This window comes from Melanerpes formicivorus, unplaced genomic scaffold (assembly GCF_026170545.1).
Source record: "Melanerpes formicivorus ecotype bairdi unplaced genomic scaffold, bMelFor1.0.p_v2 SCAF_31, whole genome shotgun sequence".
NCBI lineage: Eukaryota > Metazoa > Chordata > Aves > Piciformes > Picidae > Melanerpes > Melanerpes formicivorus.
The window spans coordinates 9,337,871-9,360,296 of NW_027142383.1; the positions used below are offsets into that span (position 1 = coordinate 9,337,871).

Consider the following 22,426-nt stretch of genomic DNA (forward strand, 5'->3'; position numbering starts at 1 on the left):
CTGCCCCAACCCATCCTGGGTACCCCTGCCCATGGCAGGGGGCTTGGAACTGGATGATCTTTGAGGTCCCTCCCAGCCCAACTCATTCTGTGATTCTATACCCAAAGGAAGATCTCTTCCCTGCCCACCAGAAACACATCTGGGGGAGTTCTGAACCACTCTTGCTTCAACACCTGCCCCTGCCCCTCTCAGGAGCTAGGAGGTGTCAGTGGCCTTGGAACTTTGTGCCTGGGGAGTGCCCACACCGAGGGCACCTGCAGCACTCACCTCAGAACCACAGAACTGTTTGGCTTGGCAAAGACCTCTAAGGGCACTGAGTCCAACCATCAGCCCAGCTCCACTGTGGCCACCCAGAACCACAACCTTGGCTCTCACTGAGGATTTTGCCCTTTCCCCTCAAGCCAGTGATTATTTCTGCCAGTGCTGGGCAGGCTGCCCCCAGGGCAGTTAGGCTTCACTAGAAGATGTCAATAATCAAACACATTCGGTGTTAATAACCAAACACATTCAGTGTTAACTTCTGCTGCCCCTCTGCTGGCACAGCTCCTGGCATGGCAGATCTGCAACCTCCCTTCTGCAGGGTGAGCTCTTACCTGACCAGCCTCTGGGCAAGGAGCATCCCCCAGCTGGTCTCCTGGAAGGAGTACTGCAAGCAAGGGCCACAGTCAGAGCCGCACTGCACAAGTGGCTTCCCAGCAGCCCAGTCCCAGCCCCTTCCCTCCCTCCTGCCTCTGGCACTGCTGCAGCTGCCCCCTCCTGCCTCCCAACCTGCCCTGTCCCTGCAGACCTCCAACAGCCAGCAGCTCAGACCAGCTGGGAGCCTTGCTGCAGCCCTGTGGTTGCTCAGCTGGCTGCTGTGCTTTCCCTCTGGCCACTCTGCCCCTTCTATTAAAAAATGCAATAAAAAAAAGTCCTTTTCTACGTTGTTTCTCAGATCCTCTCCCTGGGCCTGCAGTCTGGACAGCACCTCCCAAAGATCCTCCATGGCTGCTCCAGAGAGCAGTTCAAGACCCACCTCTTGGAATCACAGAATGGTTTGGGCTGCAAAAGCCCTTCCTGACCCTCCAGGCCAACCCTCCTCTAACCCTGCCCAGGCTGGGGCTGAGCCATGGCCCTCAGCACTGCAGCTCTGCCTCTGGGAAACCCCTCCAGGGAAGGGCATTCAGCCTCCTCCCTGGGCAGCCTGTGCCAGGCTTGAGAACCCTTCCAGTCAGGAAGTTTCTTCCAAGGTCCAAACTAAGCCTCCCTTGGTGCAACGTGAAAACGTTTCTTCTTCTGTCACCCGAGACTAAGGAAAGGACACAAACCCCCACCAGCTGCAGCCTCCTCCCAGGGAGCTGCAGAGAACAATGAGGTCTCCCTCAGCCTCCTCTTATCCACACTCAACACCCCCAGGGCCCTCAGCTGCTCCTCCCCAGCCCTCTTCTCCAGACCCTTCCCCAGCTCTGTTGCCCTTCTCTGGACCTGCTCTAGCCTTCAATGTCCTTCCTGCAGTGAGTAGCCCAAACTGAGCCCAGCACTCAGGGTGCAGCCTCCCCAGTGCTGAGTCCAGGGGCACAATCCCTGCCCTGCTCCTGCTGCCCACACCACTGCTGACCTGGGGCTGACTCTGCTGGAAATTCTCACCTCAGTGAAACCAAAGGCTGTAAAAGAGTCCAAGAACATAAAGAGTTAAATAAGTTGTCAACAGAAGAAACTTCTAACAGCAAACTGAAGAGGTGAAGCCTGCAGTGTGTGTTCCTAGTGACCCTCAGGGTCACAGAATGGTTTGGGTTGGAAAAGCCCTCTGGGATCATCCAGGCCAATCCTCACCCAGCCCCACCATGGCACTGAGCCAGGGCCCCAGGTGCCATAGGCACAGGGCTCTGGAACACCTCCAGGCATGGGGACTCCACCACCTCCTCAGACATTAGGATCCTGGCCCTGTGGCTGTTGCACCCCAGGTGAGAGAAGGCACTTTTGGAACAACCCTGAAGGCTCTCAGGCAGCAGCTGAGTCAGGTGGGGAAAGGGGAAGTGTTTTGTGTGCTGGAGAAAGCCAAGGGGTAGAAAAGTCACTTTCTGTGGCCAGGAGGTCTCAGCATGGCTGCTCAGGAACAAGCTGACTCTGACTACTGAAGAGAAAAAAGGGTTTATTTACTTTTACAAAAGAGACCAAAGGTGTGGAAGGTTGCTGGAGGTGCCCTGGGGACCTGTGGGGGTCAGCAGACTGGGCTGAGGGCATCATAGAGCCTCTGTACAGCCAGCTCCACCATCTCGTGGAGGGATTCGTCGTCCTCACTCCCCGTCTCGCATTCCACTGTCTGAGGAGAGAAGGAAACCCTCTTGGAGGCTCTGCCCCTGGCCCTGCAGCAGGGCAGGAGTACTCCAGAGGGGGGAGGGAGAAGCAGGCATGCACACGGGCATGAAGCTATCCAGAGTGGCACTGAGCTCAGAGGGAACTTGCCCAAGCCCTGCTGAGGAGCATCAAGCTTCATCTCACAGGATGTCAGGGCTTGGAAGGGACCTCCAGAGATCATCCAGTCCAAGCCCCCTGCCAGAGCAGGACCAGAGAATCCACTGGAACACAGCCAGGCATGGCTGCAAAGGCTCCAGAGAAGGAGACTCCACCAGGGCAGCCTTCTGCAGTTGGAGGTGTCCCTGCTGGCTGCAGGGGGGTGGCCAAGATGCCCTTGGAGGGTCCCTTCCACCCCAGCACACTCTGTGGATCAGCTGAGGGCAATGGCAATGAAATGAATGGAAAGTGAAGAGGCTGAAGATGCTCTGATAGCAAACATTCCCCCACCCCCATCTCCTTAGCAAGAGGGCAGGTGATACTCCAGGCAGCACTGTGCCCTGCATGGGAGGCACAGCTGTGCCAGAGAAGCCCCCAGACAAGAGCCCTGCTGCCCCTACCCTTGTGTCCAGGGAAATGTTTGCAGTCTTCTTTCGGAAAGCATGCACTGACTCCCATGTTGGTAAGGCAGGAATCATTTATTGGTACAGAACAAGCAGCTTATATAGGACAAATCGATCAGGGTAAGCAATTCCCTGACATTCTTGCATCACTGCTGCTAATTGGGTTTTCTCCTTTGATATGCAGCTGTCCATTGTTATCTTCATCCCATATCAGGTTGGTCTTCTCCAGCATGGAGGCAAGCGTCCTCTTGTCTGGCACGTCAGGTTGTTTACCACAGTCAGCTCTTCTTTATCATCAAGCCATCCTTCCAGTATCAGTGGCCTGTTGTTCTTCCTTTTCCTGAAACCTTCCATAGATACTTTCTGCTTTCCTACAACTCCCCATTTTTATATTGTTTAAAACAGCAGCCATCACTTGTGTTCTGTCCATCCTCGTATTCCTAAAAGCTATGATTACAAATACCATTAATACTACAATTACAATACCAATCACTACCAGGATTCCACCTATAACCCACACTCGTAGATTCAGACCTGAGAACCAATTTTTTTGATTCAACCAGCTAAGATCTTTGTTCAGTGCTTGTCATGTTGAATCAATCCGCACCTGTTGTATATTTGCTAATTGCAGTTCCAGCTGATGCTTCAATGTTTGGACATTATATCTCAAGGAGCTATCGAAGGCCCCTTGTAAGTGTGATCTTACTGAGTTCCAATCATGCTGAGAGTCATTCCAAGACAAGGATGTTACGCACATGTCCTTCTTATGATATTCCCAATCACACTGCAGCATCATATGGGTCTGCAAGGCAGCTTGTTGGTCTCCTAACCAAACAACGCTGGCCTCAAGTGCATATAGCCTTGCCATTATTTCCTCATCTATAGCTTCCTGCATCTGCAAATCGTTTGTCACATTGGTTAATAAAGTTCTCACTGTGTCTGCAGTTTGTATGCCCTTTGTCAAAGCTGTAACTGAAGCAGCAGCAGATGCCAATATTATCACAGCTGATATTATAGCAAAAATTAACCATCCCACAAATCTTTTTGCCCTTTTTCTAGAATCTTTTACTCCCTGGTCTAACAGCCTGATAACATGGTCCAATCCATTCTCACTCTCCCATCCTCTTGTCATATTCACTGGAATCCATACCTCTGCCCTTCTTCGGAAGGGAATAATCATGCTCCGTTGATCAATGTCTTTATCAATAATACAAGTCTTAAAAGTAATATTGCTACAACTAAGATGATATATGCTTGATTCATTATAGATTATACAATCAATGCCTATTCCTAATACATATGGGTGGGTAGTACACACAGTAGCAAAGGAACTACGCAGTACATGTCCTACTAAAATGCCTCTACGCCTACGAATTGTTTTAACAGTTCTATTTACAAATGGTAAAGCTAGCCTCCACAACTGTTTCTTGATCATACTTCTAGTACCATTCCATGAGAATTGCAACACAGGGCCTGAATAGCCTTCGTTGTACCACCCAGTGCTGTCAACCCTATCAGTATAACCCCATGGTCCCCAATCAATGATTTCTGCCTTTGTATGATTCAGTTTCCGAGGCAGTTTCCCTAAGCATGTATGCCACCTAACATGAGTGACGTCCTCCAGCTGCTTCTTTACTACACAAGGAGGAATTGCTGGTCGTTCTGTTATATCTACAGGTTCTCCAATTACCCCAGGCAAATCAATACCAGTATAGTTGGTTACTGATTTGTTCACTATAACTGCGACCACGTGCTGTTGTGGGCCAAAATACACACAATCTGTATTGGACTGGTTTGGGGTGACACATAATGGCCATATGTCTGCACTAAATGTGACATTTGACATAGTAATGTTTTCCCACACCTGGTGTTCCATGGGTTCTAACCAGTGACCACCTGCCCACTGTGTATCGTTGTTAATTAGTGGTAATTCTGCGTCCCACCATGTTAAGGGGCGAAACATGGGAGGATTTAAAATGTGGGCCTAGTAAGTCTCACTTTTACTCTGATTCATCATGTGGTGGGTGGAAGGGGTAAGGCCGAGAAGCTTCCTCCCTTCCCCCTTGTAAAGTAAAAGGGAAAAAAAAAATTGAAGGGAAAGGAAAAAAAAGCTCACAAGCTGAATTAGCAAAGCAGTGGAGCTATATTTACAAAGCGATGTAGGGTTTGCAGGGAGATATTTACAAATTTACAATATCTACAATATATACAAAGATATACAACAGAGTAACACAGAAATGAGAGTGAACCCCTCTCGGCAGAGAGGGGGGTTCCCCACCTCCTCTTTCCCCTCTTTCCCCCCTTTCCCCAGATTAGGTTAGAAGAGAGAGAGAGCGAAAGAAAGAAGTTAAAAGCAGTTTTGTGTTAATTGGAAAGGAGTTAATACAGGCCTTATCAGTTTTTCTCTCAAGGCCGGAGCCTTGGCAGAAAGCCCAGCACAGGGACAGAGAGCAGCCGCACCGTAGAAAGGCGGAAGCAAGACTGAAGATAAGGTGCTGGAGAAACTCAATATAGTCCCAGCTCAGAAAAGTGCTTCCTCCCACTCGTCCAATGAAATTAGTTTAGACTATTCCTTCCGTTTACCAACTTCCGTCCACCATATTCCCTTTCTTAAGGGGGCAACGTCAACCGGCCACAGTCCACCCCTTCTAAACAATTTCATTGGTTGTTCATACTGTCCATCTAATCCAAAACGATATTTACAGTTCGTGAGTAAAGTTCATAGTCCATTCCGGCTATGCTCAGATGTAGATGATTCAAAAGTCCAAGAAAATCAGAAAATGAGAAAAATGGAAAACAGTTCATTTCTTCACCGATGAAGCGAAGAAAAGGGAAACAGGGAAATCTCAGGGTCTCTTAGTTGACTCAGGGCTCTCAGGGATCTCAGGGTTCGTGCACCGTAGATTCCTCGTTGATTCTTCCTCTGGACGCGATGTAGCTGTACAGTAGTTCAAAATTAACCTCTTTCAGCTAAAGTTAAATTTCTTTGTGGAATACACTGAATTTCACCATTCTCTTGCATTACCCAATAAGTGTGACCCGGACCTTCAGCTGAAACCACCCCTCGGACAGGTTTAGCCTCTCCTGAGGGTGAAAATACCCAAACAGTTTTACCTAACAGATTCTTTTCTTTAACAACAGGAACTCTATCACCTTCTACTTTCCGTAGCAAATCTGAATGTGCAGGTCCAGCTCGGTTCACTGAACCTCTACTATTTACCAGCCAGGTTGCTTGTGCTAAATGTTTTTCCCAGTTTTTCAAAGATCCACCTCCCATGGCTTTGAGAGTGGTCTTCAACAAACCATTGTAGCGTTCAATCTTCCCTGAAGCTGGTGCATAGTAGGGAATGTGGAATATCCACTCAATACCGTGCTCTTTTGCCCAGTTCTTTACAAGGTTGTTCTTGAAATGAGTTCCGTTGTCTGACTCAATCCTCTCTGGAGTTCCGTGTCTCCACAGGATCTGTCTCTCCAGACCAAGAATGGTGTTGCGTGCAGTTGCATGTGGAACTGGATAAGTTTCCAACCATCCAGTGTTTGCCTCTACCATAGTAAGCACGTATTGCTTACCAGAACGAGAACGGGGTAGAGTGATGTAGTCAATCTGCCAAGCTTCACCATACTTGTACTTGGACCATCTGTCACCATACCACAAGGGCTTAAGTCGTTTTGCCTGCTTAATAGCGGCACAAATGTCACAGTCATGGATGACTTGTGTGATAGCATCCATGGAAATGTCTATGGATCTGTCACGAGCCCATTGGTATGTCGCATCTCTGCCTTGATGTCCTGATGAATCATGAGCCCACCGAGCTAAGAATATCTCACCTCGGTGTTTCCAGTCGAGATCAAGATTAGAGTCCATGTCTACTTGAGAAACTCTTGCAGCTAGATCTGCCTGATGGTTGTGTTGCTGTTCCTCAGTAGCTTTGCTCTTAGGAATGTGAGCATCGATGTGTCTCACTTTCACTGGAATTCTCTCGATTCGATCAGCAATGTCCTGCCACAGGTTGGCTGCCCAAATGGGTTTTCCTTTTCTCTGCCAACCACTCTTCTTCCAGTTCTTTAGCCAACCCCATAGAGCATTGGCTACCATCCATGAGTCGGTGTAGAGATAAAGCTTTGGCCATCTCTCACGTTCAGCTACGTCGAGAGCTAGCTGGACAGCTTTTACCTCTGCGAACTGACTGGATTCTCCTTCTCCATCTTTCGCCTCTGCAACTCGGCGTGTTGGACTCCACACTGCAGACTTCCACCTTCGCTTGTTTCCAACAAGACGACAAGAACCGTCTGTGAACAAAGCATATTTCTTTTCATCATCAGAGAGGTCATTGTAAGGAGGAGCTTCCTCAGCACGAGTTACTTTCTCCTCTGGAGGTTTAGCACAGTTGATACCTTCAGGCCAACTTGAGATCACCTCCACTAGACCAGGTCTTTCAAGATTTCCCATTCGAGCTCTCTGTGTTATCAGAGCCATCCACTTGGACCATGTTGAGTCTGTGGCATGATGTGGTGTGGATCCTTTGCCTTTGAACATCCAATTCAAAACTGGTAATCTGGGAGCTAAGAGAAGTTGTGATTCAGTTCCAATCACTTCAGAAGATGCTTTTACTCCTTCATAGGCAGCTAAAATTTCTTTCTCTGTTGGAGTATAATTAGCCTCTGAACCTCTGTAACCTCGACTCCAGAAACCAAGAGGTCGTCCACGTGTCTCACCTGGAGCTTTTTGCCATAAGCACCAGGTTGGACCATTGTCACTTGCAGCCGTGTACAAAATGTTCTTAATGTCTGGACCATCTCGGACAGGTCCCAGACCCATTGCTTGAATCACCTCTTGTTTTATTTGGTCAAAGGCTGCTTGTTGTTCAGGTCCCCAGTGGAAATGGTTTCTCTTTCGAGTCACATCATACAGAGGTTTCACAATCTGACTGTATCCAGGAATGTGTAGTCTCCAAAATCCCACTATCCCCAAGAAACGTAGGGTCTCTTGCTTGTTTGTGGGACTTGCCATGGTAGAGACTCTATTTACCACATCCACTGGAATGTGTCGGCGTCCATCCTGCCACCTCACTCCCAGAAATTGAATTTCTGTGGTAGGTCCTTTCACCTTGTCTCGCTTGATGGCAAAACCTGCATCCAGAAGAATGTCAATGATTTTGTTACCTTTCTTGAAGACTTCCTCAGCAGTTTTACCCCAGACGATGATATCATCGATGAACTGGATGTGTTCTGGAGCACCGCCTGTCTCCAGAGCATCGTGGATCACTGCATGACAGATGCTTGAGCTGTGGATCCAGCCCATTGGCAGCCTGTTGAAAGTGTACTGGATTCCTCTCCAGGTGAAAGCAAACTGAGGCCTGCATTCCTCTGCTATGGGAATAGAGAAAAATGCATTAGCAATGTCTATGGTAGCATACCATTTGGCCTCTTTGGATTCCAGCTCATACTGTAGCTCCATCATGTCTGGCACTGCTGCACTCATAGGTGGTGTTACTTCATTCAGGGCTCGGTAGTCTACCGTCAGACGCCAGTCTCCATTCTGCTTCCGCACAGGCCACACTGGACTGTTGAAAGGTGAATGAGTTTTGCTGACGACTTTCTGACTTTCCAACTGACGAATCAGATTCTGAATGGGCAACAAAGAGTCACGGTTGGTTCTGTATTGTCTGTGGTGCACAGTCTGAGAAGCAACCGGCAATTTAATGTCCTGTATCTTATGTTGTCCCACAACTGCAGATTCATCAGAAAGCTCAGGTCTGGCAGACAGCTTCAATTTTTGTCCATCAATTTCTATTGAAGCTACTCCAAAAGCCCATTTGTAACCTCTAGGGTCTTTGAAACGCCCTTCTCTCAGAAAATCAATTCCCAAAATACAAGGTGCGTCAGGTCCGGTCACAACTGTATGCTTCCTCCATTGTTTACCAGTCAGACTTATATTAACCTCTACCTTACTTAACTCTTGAGATCCACCAGTGACTCCCAGAATAGTTATAGACTCTGATCCCTGATAATTTGATGGTATTATGGTGCACTGAGCTCCTGTGTCAACCAAGGCCCTGTACTTCCGAAATTGTGAAGTGCCAGGCCACTGGATGTACACATCCCAATAGATTCTGTTATCTCTGTTATCCCTCTCCTCCCCCTGGCGGGAGGCAGGGCACCCCTAGTTATGGGGAACATGCGCACATGTGCATTGCACATATTGTGCAGGGTTATAACTTTGCATGTTATAACTGGAGCCACTGTTGGAGCCATAAGAGTCGTTCTGGGGAACTGTGGAAGTAACAGCTACCCTTCTGGTATTGCTACCTCGGGTTCTGCCACTTTGCAATTCCCTCAGTCTCCTGAAAAGATTAGAAGTTGGTTGGCCATCCCAGCGGTTCATGTTCTCACCAAACTGATCACGCAGAGTTATCCAAATAGTTCTACGTGATTGCCTTGGCGGTCTGTTTTGGAATGACCTGTTTTGGAATGTCCTGTTTTGGAATGACCTCCTTGGAGGACGTGTATTCCTCACAGATGAGACTTGTACCCACCTGGAGGAAGAATTGAAACTATCCCTTTGTGCCAATTGGTATATGGAATCTTTCAGATCCTTCATGCAATTCTCGATTTTTCCAGACAGAGTTTCAATGGCTGAAACCAAAGAACCACGTGTCATGCTATCCTCCAATTGTCTCATTTGATCACTGAATTGGCCAACCGTGGGAGAAGCTCCACCATAACTTCTTGACACAATTCTGCTTGCCAGAATGTTTGCATAATTAGAAGGAGCAAGTTTGATGATCTTTTTAGCAAGACCAATACCCACAGGAATGTCATCAGGATTCAGAGTTTCATGTGCACCATAGAGTAGCTCTCTAACAGCAAATTCTCTCAAGCGCTTAATTCCCTCATCTATGGTAGTCCAGGGTTTAGGATTCCATGGAAGATCATCTCGGGAAGGGTATCTCAGGGCAACCGCTATTAAGAGGCGTATCCACAGATTAACCTTACCGAGAGCTTCGCCTAGATGTCTATCTATTCCATTGTCCCTTGAGAGAGTTCCTAACTGAGCTGCTGACTTGTCTCCAACTGTTAGAGCTGAAGCACCTGTATCATAACACCTACTAAGCCAAGCTAGAACTGGCTCCTTATCTGCCCTGGTGAAATCTTTACGGACATTTCGCAATTCTTCCCGTGGTGATGAACAGTCTGTAATATCATCTTCCTCCTCATCTCCCTGAATTCTTTGCCCATAAAATCCTGCTGTCATTCTCCTAAGGATCTCTTTAAGCTGAGAACCACCTTTGCCAGCTGCTTTCCTAGCTTCATCTCTATCCTGCTTTGATCTCACTAGGTTAGCTAGATCTTTAAAACAAACCTTCTCTTCCTCCTGAGCAGGATCTTTTAGAGTAGAGGGCCCCTCACCAGGATCAGTCTCCTCCTCTTCTTCTCCATCTTTGCCCTTTCCAGCTCTAGTCTTTAAAGGAGCCACCTTAACTGGAGCTGTGTTTGAATTTACAGCCACCTTAATGGAAGCTGACAGGTCCTGAGATAAATCAGCTGCTGGGGCAGTGACTTCCGGTCCCACCGAGGGAGTGGGTGGAAGTGACGTTGCTCCATTAATGGCCGACGGAGAGGAAGAAGGAGAAGGAGTGGGAGAAGGAGTAGGCGCCATGTTGATACCAGCCGATGCCCTTGGCTGCTTGCTAGAATCAGCAAAGTCATTTAGAGCTGCCTTACCAATTAACTTTTTAGCCTTCTTTTTGACTGACACAGGTTCTCCACAGTCCTCGTCACTAGATGACTCTGGGACTGATCGAGAGCCACGGCGTTTTCTTTTTGATCTAGTTTTAATAACAAAACAAGCTCTGGATATCTTTCTCTCTCGCCGCAGAGAGAACAGTAAATATGCAATTACCATCACCAGCAACAGATTTATACACATCACATAAATCACCTTTGGATCCCAGGCATCACCTAAAGTTACTGTCTCCTCAGGCGGAATCTTAAAACCCTTTATCTCAATTGGGAGAGTGGTGGAGGTAACATTCCTGTATCTCACTGGCCATAATAAATTAATACATTTTCCATACCATAATTTAACTCTATACATAACCCACATATAAATTGTCCGCACCAAATATTTACCCAGGTAATCCAAAATCAAACCCAAACAATATCTGTAAACCAGAGCCCCAAAAATTGAAAAGAACAATCGCTCCACAAACCACAATACCTTCATGTTTGCTAATTCAGCTAGAAAACACTAAATCAATCAAGTAATAAATTAAACTAATTATCTGCCGCACGTTGGGTACGCCAATAAAAAAAAATGTGGTGGGTGGAAGGGGTAAGGCCGAGAAGCTTCCTCCCTTCCCCCTTGTAAAGTAAAAGGGAAAAAAAAAATTGAAGGGAAAGGAAAAAAAAACTTGCAAGCTGAATTAGCAAAGCAGTGGAGCTATATTTACAAAGCGATGTAGGGTTTGCAGGGAGATATTTACAAATTTACAATATCTACAATATATACAAAGATATACAACAGAGTAACACAGAAATGAGAGTGAACCCCTCTCGGCAGAGAGGGGGGTTCCCCACCTCCTCTTTCCCCTCTTTCCCCCCTTTCCCCAGATTAGGTTAGAAGAGAGAGAGAGCGAAAGAAAGAAGTTAAAAGCAGTTTTGTGTTAATTGGAAAGGAGTTAATACAGGCCTTATCAGTTTTTCTCTCAAGGCCGGAGCCTTGGCAGAAAGCCCAGCACAGGGACAGAGAGCAGCCGCACCGTAGAAAGGCGGAAGCAAGACTGAAGATAAGGTGCTGGAGAAACTCAATATAGTCCCAGCTCAGAAAAGTGCTTCCTCCCACTCGTCCAATGAAATTAGTTTAGACTATTCCTTCCGTTTACCAACTTCCGTCCACCATATTCCCTTTCTTAAGGGGGCAACGTCAACCGGCCACACATCATCACCATCCATAAGAGGGATGTTGCCCACAGCATCCTGCTCCATTGATGTTGCTGTCTGGGGCTCATTTTTATGATGGTATGGCTTTATTTGTCGAGCTGGTAGCCAATAAGGACCTGTGGAGAGAGAAACACATCCGTAACCTCTCCCCCATGTTAAGAGAGGAACAGGCCCTTCCCACTGTCCAGTGTGTATGTCTCTATATAGTACTTGAGGCTTGGGATAATCTTTTAGGGGTAACATCAATCTCTCAAAAGGTGTTGTATTTTTTGAGGAAGAAAGATTTAAAAAATTCAAAACATAAGTGGCTTTTGATAGCTTGTCCTGAGGTGTAAGACCTTCTGTAGTTTCAGCTTGTTTCTTTAGCATACGTTTCAAGGTTTGGTGCATGCGTTCAACTATACTTTGACCTGTGGGAGAATGTGGTATGCCTGTGACATGCTGAATTCCCCACTCTGTAAAAAATTGTTTGAGGGAGGTTGAGACATAACCAGGGCCATTATCAGTTTTGATTGTTTTTGGAGTGCCCAAGATTGCAATGGCACGTAAAAAGTGAGACCGCACATCCCGTGCTTTTTCCCCTGCATGAGCTGTTGCTACCACAAAACTGGAATATGTATCAATGGACACATGTACATATTTTAGCCTGCCGAATTCGGGTACATGAGTCATATCAGACTGCCAAATTTCATTGGGACAGAGTCCTCTCGGCACAGCTGTTATTATCTATGGTAATGGTGTGACTTTCTGGCAGTCAGGGCACATTCGCACAATGTCTGTAGCTTGACGAAAAGTAATGTCAAACAATTTCATTAGGCTTTTTGCGTTGTTATGAAAAAATTCATGCACCATCTTTGCTTGTTGGAGAGCAAACGTGCTGCTGCAGTCAGTCTGTCTGCAATCGCATTCCCTTCTGTAATAGGTCCTGGAAGGCTGGAATGAGATCTCACATGCATCACTGTGCTGGGTTGAGGCAGCCCCCTTCCCCACCCCTGGCAACAATAAACACTCAGACAAACGGATTGCAAAAGTGATGGAAAGTTTAAATAGAAAGCAGTGAACTTTTACAGAAAAGCAAAAGCACAGTGACAAAGAAAAATCCCCAAACAGACCCAGAGAGATCCCATCCCTACCTGAGGGTACACCCGAGACCCCCAGGGCTCCTTCTTCCCCCTCCCATTGCTAGGCTAGTCTCAGCTGGCCAGATCTGAGCCTGCCCATCCCCCCATGGCCTTGGGCCTAGCCAGGCCCAAAGCCAGGAGACATCTCCCCCAGTTACCGGCTGACGGAGGAGGAAGAAAAGAGATAGTGCTAGACTCCGCACTGGATCTTATAGTGGTGCAAAGGATTGTGGTATGAAATACTACATAATTTCCTGTGTCCACCCCTGGGCTGGACTTCTGGACACAGGAAGTAAACACTGCAGGGGGGCACCCAGCTCAAACTGTAACAATCACAAAATATTTCTCAGTCCTTGCATTACATAACTGTGCTAATTCCACAAAAAGTTTGAACAATTCCTTGTTATTCAGTCTTTTTATAAATGCAAATTCTAACCGTAACAACACCCCATAAACATATTTGGAATCTACAACAACATTCAGCGGTTCCTTGGCAAATAGCTTAAACGCCTCGACTGCAGCCCATAGCTCTGCAATCTGAGCCGAGTCCTCCTGATGAGTGATGTGATGTTCCCATTCCTGTTTGGCATTGTCAAACCAAACTACCACAGCTTTGTGTGAAGACGGTGAGCCATCTAAAAAGACAGTTCGTGCTCCCGCCAAGGGTTCATTAGAGACAATAGGTGTGGCAGTTAAGGGGATATCGGAAAGAGACCGGAGCACTTTATGACTGGGAAGGTCAAAGGCAACAGTGCCGATAAAATCTGCCAAGGCAATTTGCAGTGCCATAGAATTAGCTAAAGCATAAGAAAAATCCTGTTTGTTTAATGTGATGTGTAAGACATCGACATCCTCTGCAAAAATAGAGATGCTGCGAGTACGTACTTTCTGAATAACATTTGCAATCATTTCAAACCTTGTCCAAATAGATTTAGAAGGTCGGTGAGATAAAAACTGCCACTCCAGGAGGTACAAGTCCTTACCATCCCATTGACCGACAATCCCAAAAGACTGATAACTAGACTTGATAACAAAGCCTCTTAATGGCAACTGTGGCTGACGGCGGCTAGCAAAACCTGATTGTATTTTTCCAATTATACCATTCAGAGATTGTAAGGCATCCAGTGTCAGCTCTCGTGGGGAGGCTAAGTCAGTGTCTCCCTGTAACAGCTGAAACAGAGGATCCAGATCTGAGGTAGTAATGCCCAGCATGGGCCTGACCCAATTTATAGTGCCCAACAATTTCTGTAAGTCATTTAAGGTGTGCACTGAATTCAAAAGTTCAATTTTCGGTGGCATGACTTTAGACTCTGTTAATTTCCATCCCAAATATTTCCAAGGTGGTTCACATTGAACCTTCTCAGGGGCCACCTGCAACCCATAGTGTTCTAAGTTTGACAGCAATACAGGTAAAACTGTTGACAATCGATTCTCCTGTTCTGCAGCAATGAGAATATCATCCATATAATGAAATATTAAAACATCCTGAAAAGCATTTGTAGTGGTTTGAGCCTTAACTGAGAGTTAAAAGCTCAAATGGGGAAAAGGCTGAGAATCTCTTCCCCACTCCCTGCCCACCTCCTCCCTCCAAACAGGGAGAGGAGGGGAAAAAAAAAGGTAAGGAGCAAATCCACTAAGCAACAATCTGGAGTCAGCTTGGAAGTAGAGAGGCAAATAATTTTTTCTTCAAATTATATATATAACAATAACAGGGAAAAAAAAAGGTTCACAAGGGCAAGGAACAAGAATGGATGGGAGGGGGACAGAAAATAATAATACAAAACCAGTCTTTCTCTGAGGAGGTGCAGAGGCAGCAGGGAAAAGGATCAGGTCGGGCCACATGGCTGAGGATCAGGAGGACAGCTGCAGTAGCTCTCATCCAGCAGAGGCAGGAGCCAAAAAGGAGATCCAACAGCTATGAGGTCCTGCTTTTTATACCCTAGCTGGGCAGGGAGGGGGGAGTGGAACAGACTCAGCTTTCCCAGGGGGGAAACGCCCTTCAGGGAGTATAAAGTACCCGCAAGCCCTCCACCCTGCTTTCTTCTTTTGTTTTCAGAAAAAGGCGTTAACCCACCACAATCCACCCCTCTGTTCCACTTCTTCTCTCCTGCCACAGCCCCTTCATGTGATTTTGACACGTGGTATTTGAATCCTAGGTGCAAGTCTCTTGCTATCCCGGCTCGCTCTCTCCCAGGGCAGTCTCTCCCTCTCTCTGGTGATGGTCACTGTAGGTGGTGCTTGAACTGGGCAGGCATGTGGAGAAGAATCAGGAATCAGTCTGTCTTTGAAAGGGAAAGGAAAAAAAAAAAAAATCAGGAACAGTCCGTTGCTGTAGGGACATCAGGAACGGGTACAGGTGAGATGATGCTCTTTGGGTTGGTGTGCAGTGGGTACGTTGGGTCCTGGATGCTGGGCTGGTATTAAGCTAGGATGGAGAAACTTAGAACAACTTATAACTATTCACATAATTACATTGATGAGTGTTGCCTCCTCTGAGTTCATCCCATCTCAGCCAGAGTCACATTCTGCTGTGGGATACACTGAATGTCCCCAGTTCCTAACATAACCCAGTACGTGTGACCAGGCCCCTCAGCCGAGACCACCCCTCGGGTTGGTTTGCCCCCACCAGCAGCAGGGAAAACCCACACTGACTTCCCCAGCAGGTTCTTCTCAGCAATCACAGGAACTCCATCTCCATCCACTATTTGCAGCAGGTCGGACTGGGCAGGACCAGCTCGGTTCACAGATCCTCTGCTGTTCACTAACCAAGTGGCTTGAGCTAGGTGCTTTTCCCAGTTCCTGAAGGTTCCACCCCCCATGGCTTTTAGGGTGGTCTTTAACAAGCCATTGTAGCGCTCGACCTTCCCTGCAGCTGGTGCATGGTATGGGATGTGGTAAATCCACTCAATCCCATGTTCCTTTGCCCAGTCCCTTATGAGATGGTTCCTGAAGTGGGTTCCATTGTCTGATTCAATCCTCCCAGGGGTGCCATGTCTCCACAGGATATGTCTCTCTAGGCCCAGGATGGTGTTGCGAGCAGTGGCATGAGGAACTGGATAGGTCTCCAGCCACCCTGTACTTGCCTCCACCATGGTCAGTACATACTGATCTCCCCTGCTGAGGGAAGGGTTCCTGGAGGCAGAGAGGGATGGATACAGGTCCCTGCCAGGGGTGGCAAGAGAAATCCACCCCAACCCTCTCCTCCTCCTCCGCTGCCCTTGCATAATAAGTATGAGGCCCTGCAGGCCGAGGGCAGAAAGGATGAGAGGGCTGAGGCTGAGGAGCAGCCATCCAGAGGGGAGCCTAAGGCCAAGCGGACCCCGCCAGCTGTAACGACCAGCTCCGGGGGGAAGCCTAAGCCCAAGCGGTCCCCACCAGCTATAACGACCAGCTCCACAAAGAAAAGGAGAAGGGTTATAGTTGTTGGGGGCTCTCTCCTGGGGGGTACTGAGGGACCCATATGTCGTCCCGACCCATCCCACAGGGAGGTCTGCTCCCTACCAGGGGCAGGGGTTAGGGACATTGCAAAGAGACTCCCTAAATTAATCCAGCCCTCTGACTATTACCCTCTGCTGGTAATACAGGCTGGAAGCGATGAGATTAACAGGAAGGGCACCAAGGAGATTAAGAAGGAGTTCAGGGCCCTTGGACAATTGATTGATGGGGCAGGAGCTCAAGTGGTGTTCTGCTCAGTTTCCTCAGTGGCAGGGGTGTACACTGAGAGGAATGGGAGAACCCACACCATCAACAATTGGCTCAGGGGATGGTGACAGAGGCAGAACTTTGGGTTCTATGACCATGGGACAATTTTCACCGCACCTGACCTGCTGGGTCTCGATGGGGTGCATCTATCTAGAAGGGGTAAGAGAGTCCTGGCACTGGAGTTGGCAGGGCTCATTAGGAGGGCTTTAAACTAGGTCTGAAGGGGGTGGGTGAGGCAATCGGTCCCTCTGCAGAGGTAAGAGTAGGGCACAAGGTAGGGTCAGTTGAGAAGTCAGGAACCCAGCTGCGATGCATGTACACCAATGCATGCAGCCTGGGCAACAAGCCAGAGGAGTTGGAGGTCCTAATCCATCAGGGCGACTATGATGTAGTTGCCATCTCAGAAACTTGGTGGGACAGCACCCACGATTGGAGTGCTACAATGGGGGGTTACAGGCTCTTTAGGAGAGACAGGCGAGGGAGAAGAGGAGGAGGGGTGGCTCTGTATATTAGAGAGTCACTCTCTGCCACACAACTTGAGGTGGAAGATGAGGGAGTTGAGAGCCTGTGGGTCAAAATCAGAGGACAGCCTAACAAGTCTGACATCCTGATTGGAATCTGTTACAGACCACCCAACCAGGATGAGGAGGCTGATGAAGTATTCTACAAGCAGCTGGAGGCCATCTCAAGATCATCAGATCTTGTCCTTGTTGGCGACTTCAACCTGCCAGATATCTGCTGGGAACTTCATTCAGCAGGGAGGAGGCAGTCCAGAAGATTCCTGGAGCGAATGGAGGACTGCTTCCTGACACAGCTGTTAAGCGAGCCTACCAGGGGACAGGCTCTGCTTGACCTGCTGTTCTCCAATAGGGAAGGGCTGGTGGGAGACGTGATCGTGGGAGGCAGCCTAGGGTGCAGTGACCACGAGATAGTGAAGTTTTCAATATGCAGGGAGATAGGGAGGAGCACCAACAGAACCTTCACCTTGGACTTCCGAAGGGCAAACTTCAGCCTAGTTAAGAAACTTGTCTGCAAAGTCCCCTGGGTACCAGCCCTCATGAACCAAGGGGTTCAGGAGGGTTGGACCTACTTCAAACAGGAGCTCTTGAAGGCACAGGAATTGGCGGTTCCCACGTGCCAAAAGGCAAGCCGGCGGGGAAGGCGACCGGCCTGGATGAGCAAGCAGCTCCTGGAGGATTTAGGGGGAAGAGGAGGCTGTATCACCTTTGGAAGGAGGGGAAGGCTTCTCGAGGTATGTTCAAGGAAGCTGTTAGATTATGTAGGAATAAAATTAGGGAGGCAAAGGCCCAGCTGGAACTGAAGCTGGCCACCTCAGTCAAAGATAATAAAAAGCATTTTTATAAATATATTAACAATAAGAAGAAGGGCAGGAAGAACCTGCACTCCCTAGTGGACCTGGAGGGGAACACGGTGACTGAAGACGAGGAAAAGGCTGAGGTCCTGAACACCTTCTTTGCCTCAATTTTTAACAGCAAGGCAGGAGGAGTTCAGGACGAGTGGCCTCCGGAGCTGGGCGATGGGGTCGGGGAGCAGTGTAATGCCCCGGAAATCCATGAGGAATTAGTTCGGGACCTGCTGAGCCACTTGGATATTCACAAGTCCATGGGACCGGATGGGATCCATCCTAGGGTGCTGAGAGAGCTGGCGGATGTGCTAGCTAGGCCACTCTCCATCATTTTCCTCCAGTCCTGGCTCACCGGTGAGGTCCCAGATGACTGGAAACTGGCCAACGTGGTCCCCATCCACAAGAAGGGTCGGATGGAGGAACCTGGAAACTACAGGCCGGTCAGCCTGACCTCAGTGCCAGGGAAAGTGATGGAGCAGATTATCCTGGTGGCAATAACTGCGCACCTGAAGGATGGCCAAGGGCTCAGGTCCAGCCAACATGGATTTAGGAAGGGCAGATCCTGCCTCTCCAACCTGATCTCTTTCTATGATCAGGTGACCCGTCTGGTGGATGTGGTCTACCTGGACTTCAGCAAGGCCTTTGACACCGTCCCCCACAGCAAACTGCTGGCTAAGCTGTCAGCCCGTGGATTGGACCATTACACTCTGTGCTGGGTTAGGAACTGGCTGGAGGGCCAGGCCCAGAGAGTGGTGGTGAATGGTGCCACATCCAGCTGGCGGCCAGTCACTAGTGGTGTCCCCCAGGGATCAGTGCTGGGCCCTGTGCTCTTCAACATATTCATCGATGATCTGGCTGAAGGGGTAGAGTCAGTCATCAGCAAGTTTGCAGATGACACCAAGTTAGGGGCAGATGTTAGTCAGTTAGAGGGTAGAAAGGCTCTGCAGAGGAACCTCGACCGACTGGACAGATGGGCAGAGTCCAACGGGATGTCATTCAACAAGTCCAAGAGCCGAGTGCTGCACTTTGGCTACGGCAATCCCATGCAGAGCTACAGGCTGGGGTCGGAGTGGCTGGAGAGCTCCCAAACAGAGAGGGACCTGGGTGTGCTGATCGACAGCCACCTGAATATGAGCCAACAGTGTGCCCAGGTGGCCAGGAGGGCCAATAGCATCCTGGCCTGCATTAGGAATAGTGTGGCCAGCAGGAGCAGGGAGGTCATTGTGCCCCTGTACTCTGCTTTGGTTAGGCCGCACCTTGAGTACTGTGTCCAGTTCTGGGCCCCTCAGTTTAAGAAGGACATCGAAACACTTGAACGTGTCCAGAGAAGGGCAACAAGGCTGGTGAGAGGCCTTGAACACAAGCCCTATGAGGAGAGGCTGAGGAAGCTGGGATTGTTTAGCCTGGAGAAGAGGAGGCTCAGGGGTGACCTCATTGCCCTCTACAACTACCTGAAAGGTGGTTGTAGCCAGGAAGGGGTTGGCCTCTTCTCCCAGGCAACCAGCACCAGAACAAGGGGACACAGTCTCAAGCTGCGCCAGGGGAGGTTTAGACTCGAGGGGAGGAGGAAGTTCTTCACCGAGCGAGTCATTCGTCATTGGAACGGGTTGCCCAGGGAGGTGGTTGAGTCATCGACCCTGGAGGCGTTCAAGGGGAGATTGGACGTGGCACTTGGTGCCATGGTCTAGTCATGGGGTCTGTGTTGATAGGTTGGACTCGATGATCCTCGAGGTCCTTTCCAACCTAAGTGATACTGTGATACTGCTTGCCACTGTGAGACCGAGGAAGGGTGATGTAGTCTATCTGCCAGGCCTCTCCGTATTTATATTTCGACCATCTCCCCCCATACCACAGAGGCTTCATGCGCTTGGCCTGCTTGATGGCAGCACAGATGTCACACTCATGGATGACCTGTGAGATGGCCTCCATAGAGATGTCCACGGATCTGTCCCGAGCCCACCGGTATGTGGCATCTCTCCCTTGGTAGCCAGAAGTGTCATGGGCCCAGCGAGCTAAGAACAGCTCTCCCTTGTGTTCCCAGTCCAAGTCTATTTGGGAGATTTTAGCAGCCAGGTCTGCTTGGTGGTTGTGCTTGTGCTCCTCTGTGGCTCTGCTCTTGGGGATGTGTGCATCGATGTGCCGTACCTTGGTTGGCAGCCTGTCCAGGCGGGCAGCGATGTCTTGCCACAGGTCAGCGGCCCAAACAGGCTTCCCTTTTCTCTGCCACCCGTTCCTCCTCCATTCCTTCAGCCACCCCCACAAGGCGTTGGCTACCATCCAGGAGTCAGTGTAGAGGTATAGCACTGGCCAGTTCTCTCGTTCTGCTATATCCAGGGCCAGCTGGACAGCTTTTACCTCTGCGTACTGACTGGATTCACCTTCTCCATCCCTTGCTTCTGCCACTTGCCTTGTTGGGCTCCAGACAGCTGCCTTCCATCTCCGCTTGCTTCCTACAAGCCGGCAGGACCCATCTGTAAGTAGAGCATAGCCCTTCTCGTTGTCAGGGAGATCGTTATATGGGGGAGCCTCCTCAGCACGGGTCACTGTCTGCTCTGGTGGCATTCCAAAGTCAGCACCCTCTGGCCAGTTGGTGATCACTTCCACTATGCCAGGGTGTTCGAAGTTCCCCATCCGAGCTCACTGAGTTATCAGGGCCATCCACTTACTCCAGGTAGCATCTGTGGCATGATGTGGGGTTGAGCCTCTCCCTTTGAACATCCAGGTCAGGACTGGAAGTCTCGGAGCTAGAAATAGAGGTGACTCAGTCCCAATTACCTCAGAGGCAGCCCGGACGCCCTCATAGGCAGCTAGAATTTCCTTCTCTGTCACCGTGTAGTTGGCCTCAGAGCCTTTGTACCCCTTCCTCCAGAAACCTAGGGGCCTGCCCCTGGTTTCACCAGGAGCCTTCTGCCACAAGCTCCATGTAGGACCATTCTCACCAGCCGCAGTGTACAGCACATTCTTGATCTCTGGCCCAGTTCGAACAGGTCCCAGAGCCACAGCATGGACCACCTCTCGTTTGATCTGGTCAAACGCCACCTGCTGCTCAGGTCCCCACACAAAATCATTTTTCTTCCTTGTTACATGGAAGAGAGGCTTCACAATTTGACTGTACCCGGGAATGTGCATTTCCCAGAAGCCCACAAGCCCCAAAAACGACTTTCTTTCTTGTTTGTGGGCTGCACCATAGTGGCTACCCTGTTCACCACCTCCTGAGGGATGTGGCGACGGCCATCCTGCCATTGAACACCCAGGAACTGGATCTCATAGTTTCATAGTTTCATAGTTTCATAGTTTCATTCAGGGTTGGAAGGGACCACAAGGATCATCTAGTTCCAACCCCCCTGCCATGGGCAGGGACACCCCACACTAGATCAGGCTGGACAGAGCCTCATCCAGCCTGCTCTTAAACACCCCCAGGGACGGGGCCTCGACCACCTCCCTGGACAACCCATTCCAGGGTTTCACCACTCTCATGGTGAAGAACCTCCTCCTCACATCCAGCCTGAATCTCCCCACCTCCAGCTTCATTCCATTCCCCCTAGTCCTAGCACTACCTGAGATCCTGAGAAGTCCTTCCCCAGCCTTCCTGTAGGCCCCCTTCAGATACTGGAAGGCCACAATTAGGTCTCCTTGGAGCCTTCTCTTCTGCAGACTGTACAGCCCCAACTCCTTCAGTCTGTCCTCATAGGAGAGGTGCTCCAGCCCTCTGATCATCCTTGTGGCCCTTCTCTGGACACGTTCCAGCACCTCCACATCCCTCTTGTAATAGGGGCTCCAGAACTGGACACAGTACTCCAGGTGGGGTCTCACCAGGGCTGAGTAGAGGGGGAGGATCACCTCCCTCGACCTGCTAGCCACACTTCTCCTGATGCAGCCCAGGATCTGATTGGCTTTGCGGGCTGCAAGTGCACACTGAGAGCTCATGTTGAGCTTTTTGTCCACCAGCACCCCCAAGTCTCTCTCCTCAGGGCTACCCTCCAGCCAGTCACTGCCCAGCCTGTATTTGTGCCTGGGATTGCCTCGACCCAGATGCAGGACCCTGCACTTGCTCTTATTGAACTTCATGAGGTTGGCCTGTGCCCACCTCTCCAGCCTGTCAAGGTCCCTCTGGATGGCCTCCCTTCCCTCCAGCGTGTCTGCTGCACCACACAGCTTGGTGTCATCAGCAAACTCGCTGAGGGTGCACTCAATGCCACTGTCCATGTCCCCCACAAAGATGTTGAATAAGACAGGTCCCAGGACTGATCCCTGAGGGACTCCACTTGTCACTGGCCTCCACTGGGACATGGAGCCATTGACAGCCACTCTTTGGGTGCGGCCATCAAGCCAGTTCCTTATCCATCTAGTGGTCCACCCATCAAACCCATGTGTCACCAGTTTGGAGACCAGGATGT

General features: G+C 49.4%; 1 protein-coding gene across 1 annotated transcript in view; it reads right to left on the reverse strand.

Moving 5' to 3' along the window:
- IAH1 (isoamyl acetate hydrolyzing esterase 1 (putative)) overlaps positions 1–22,426 on the reverse strand; it is a 48,489-nt gene that overhangs the window by 21,573 nt on the left and 4,490 nt on the right. Inside the window, 2 exon segments of the mRNA XM_068155366.1 lie at positions 594–646; positions 2,240–2,302. Coding sequence (XP_068011467.1) covers positions 594–646; positions 2,240–2,302 — 116 coding nt within the window.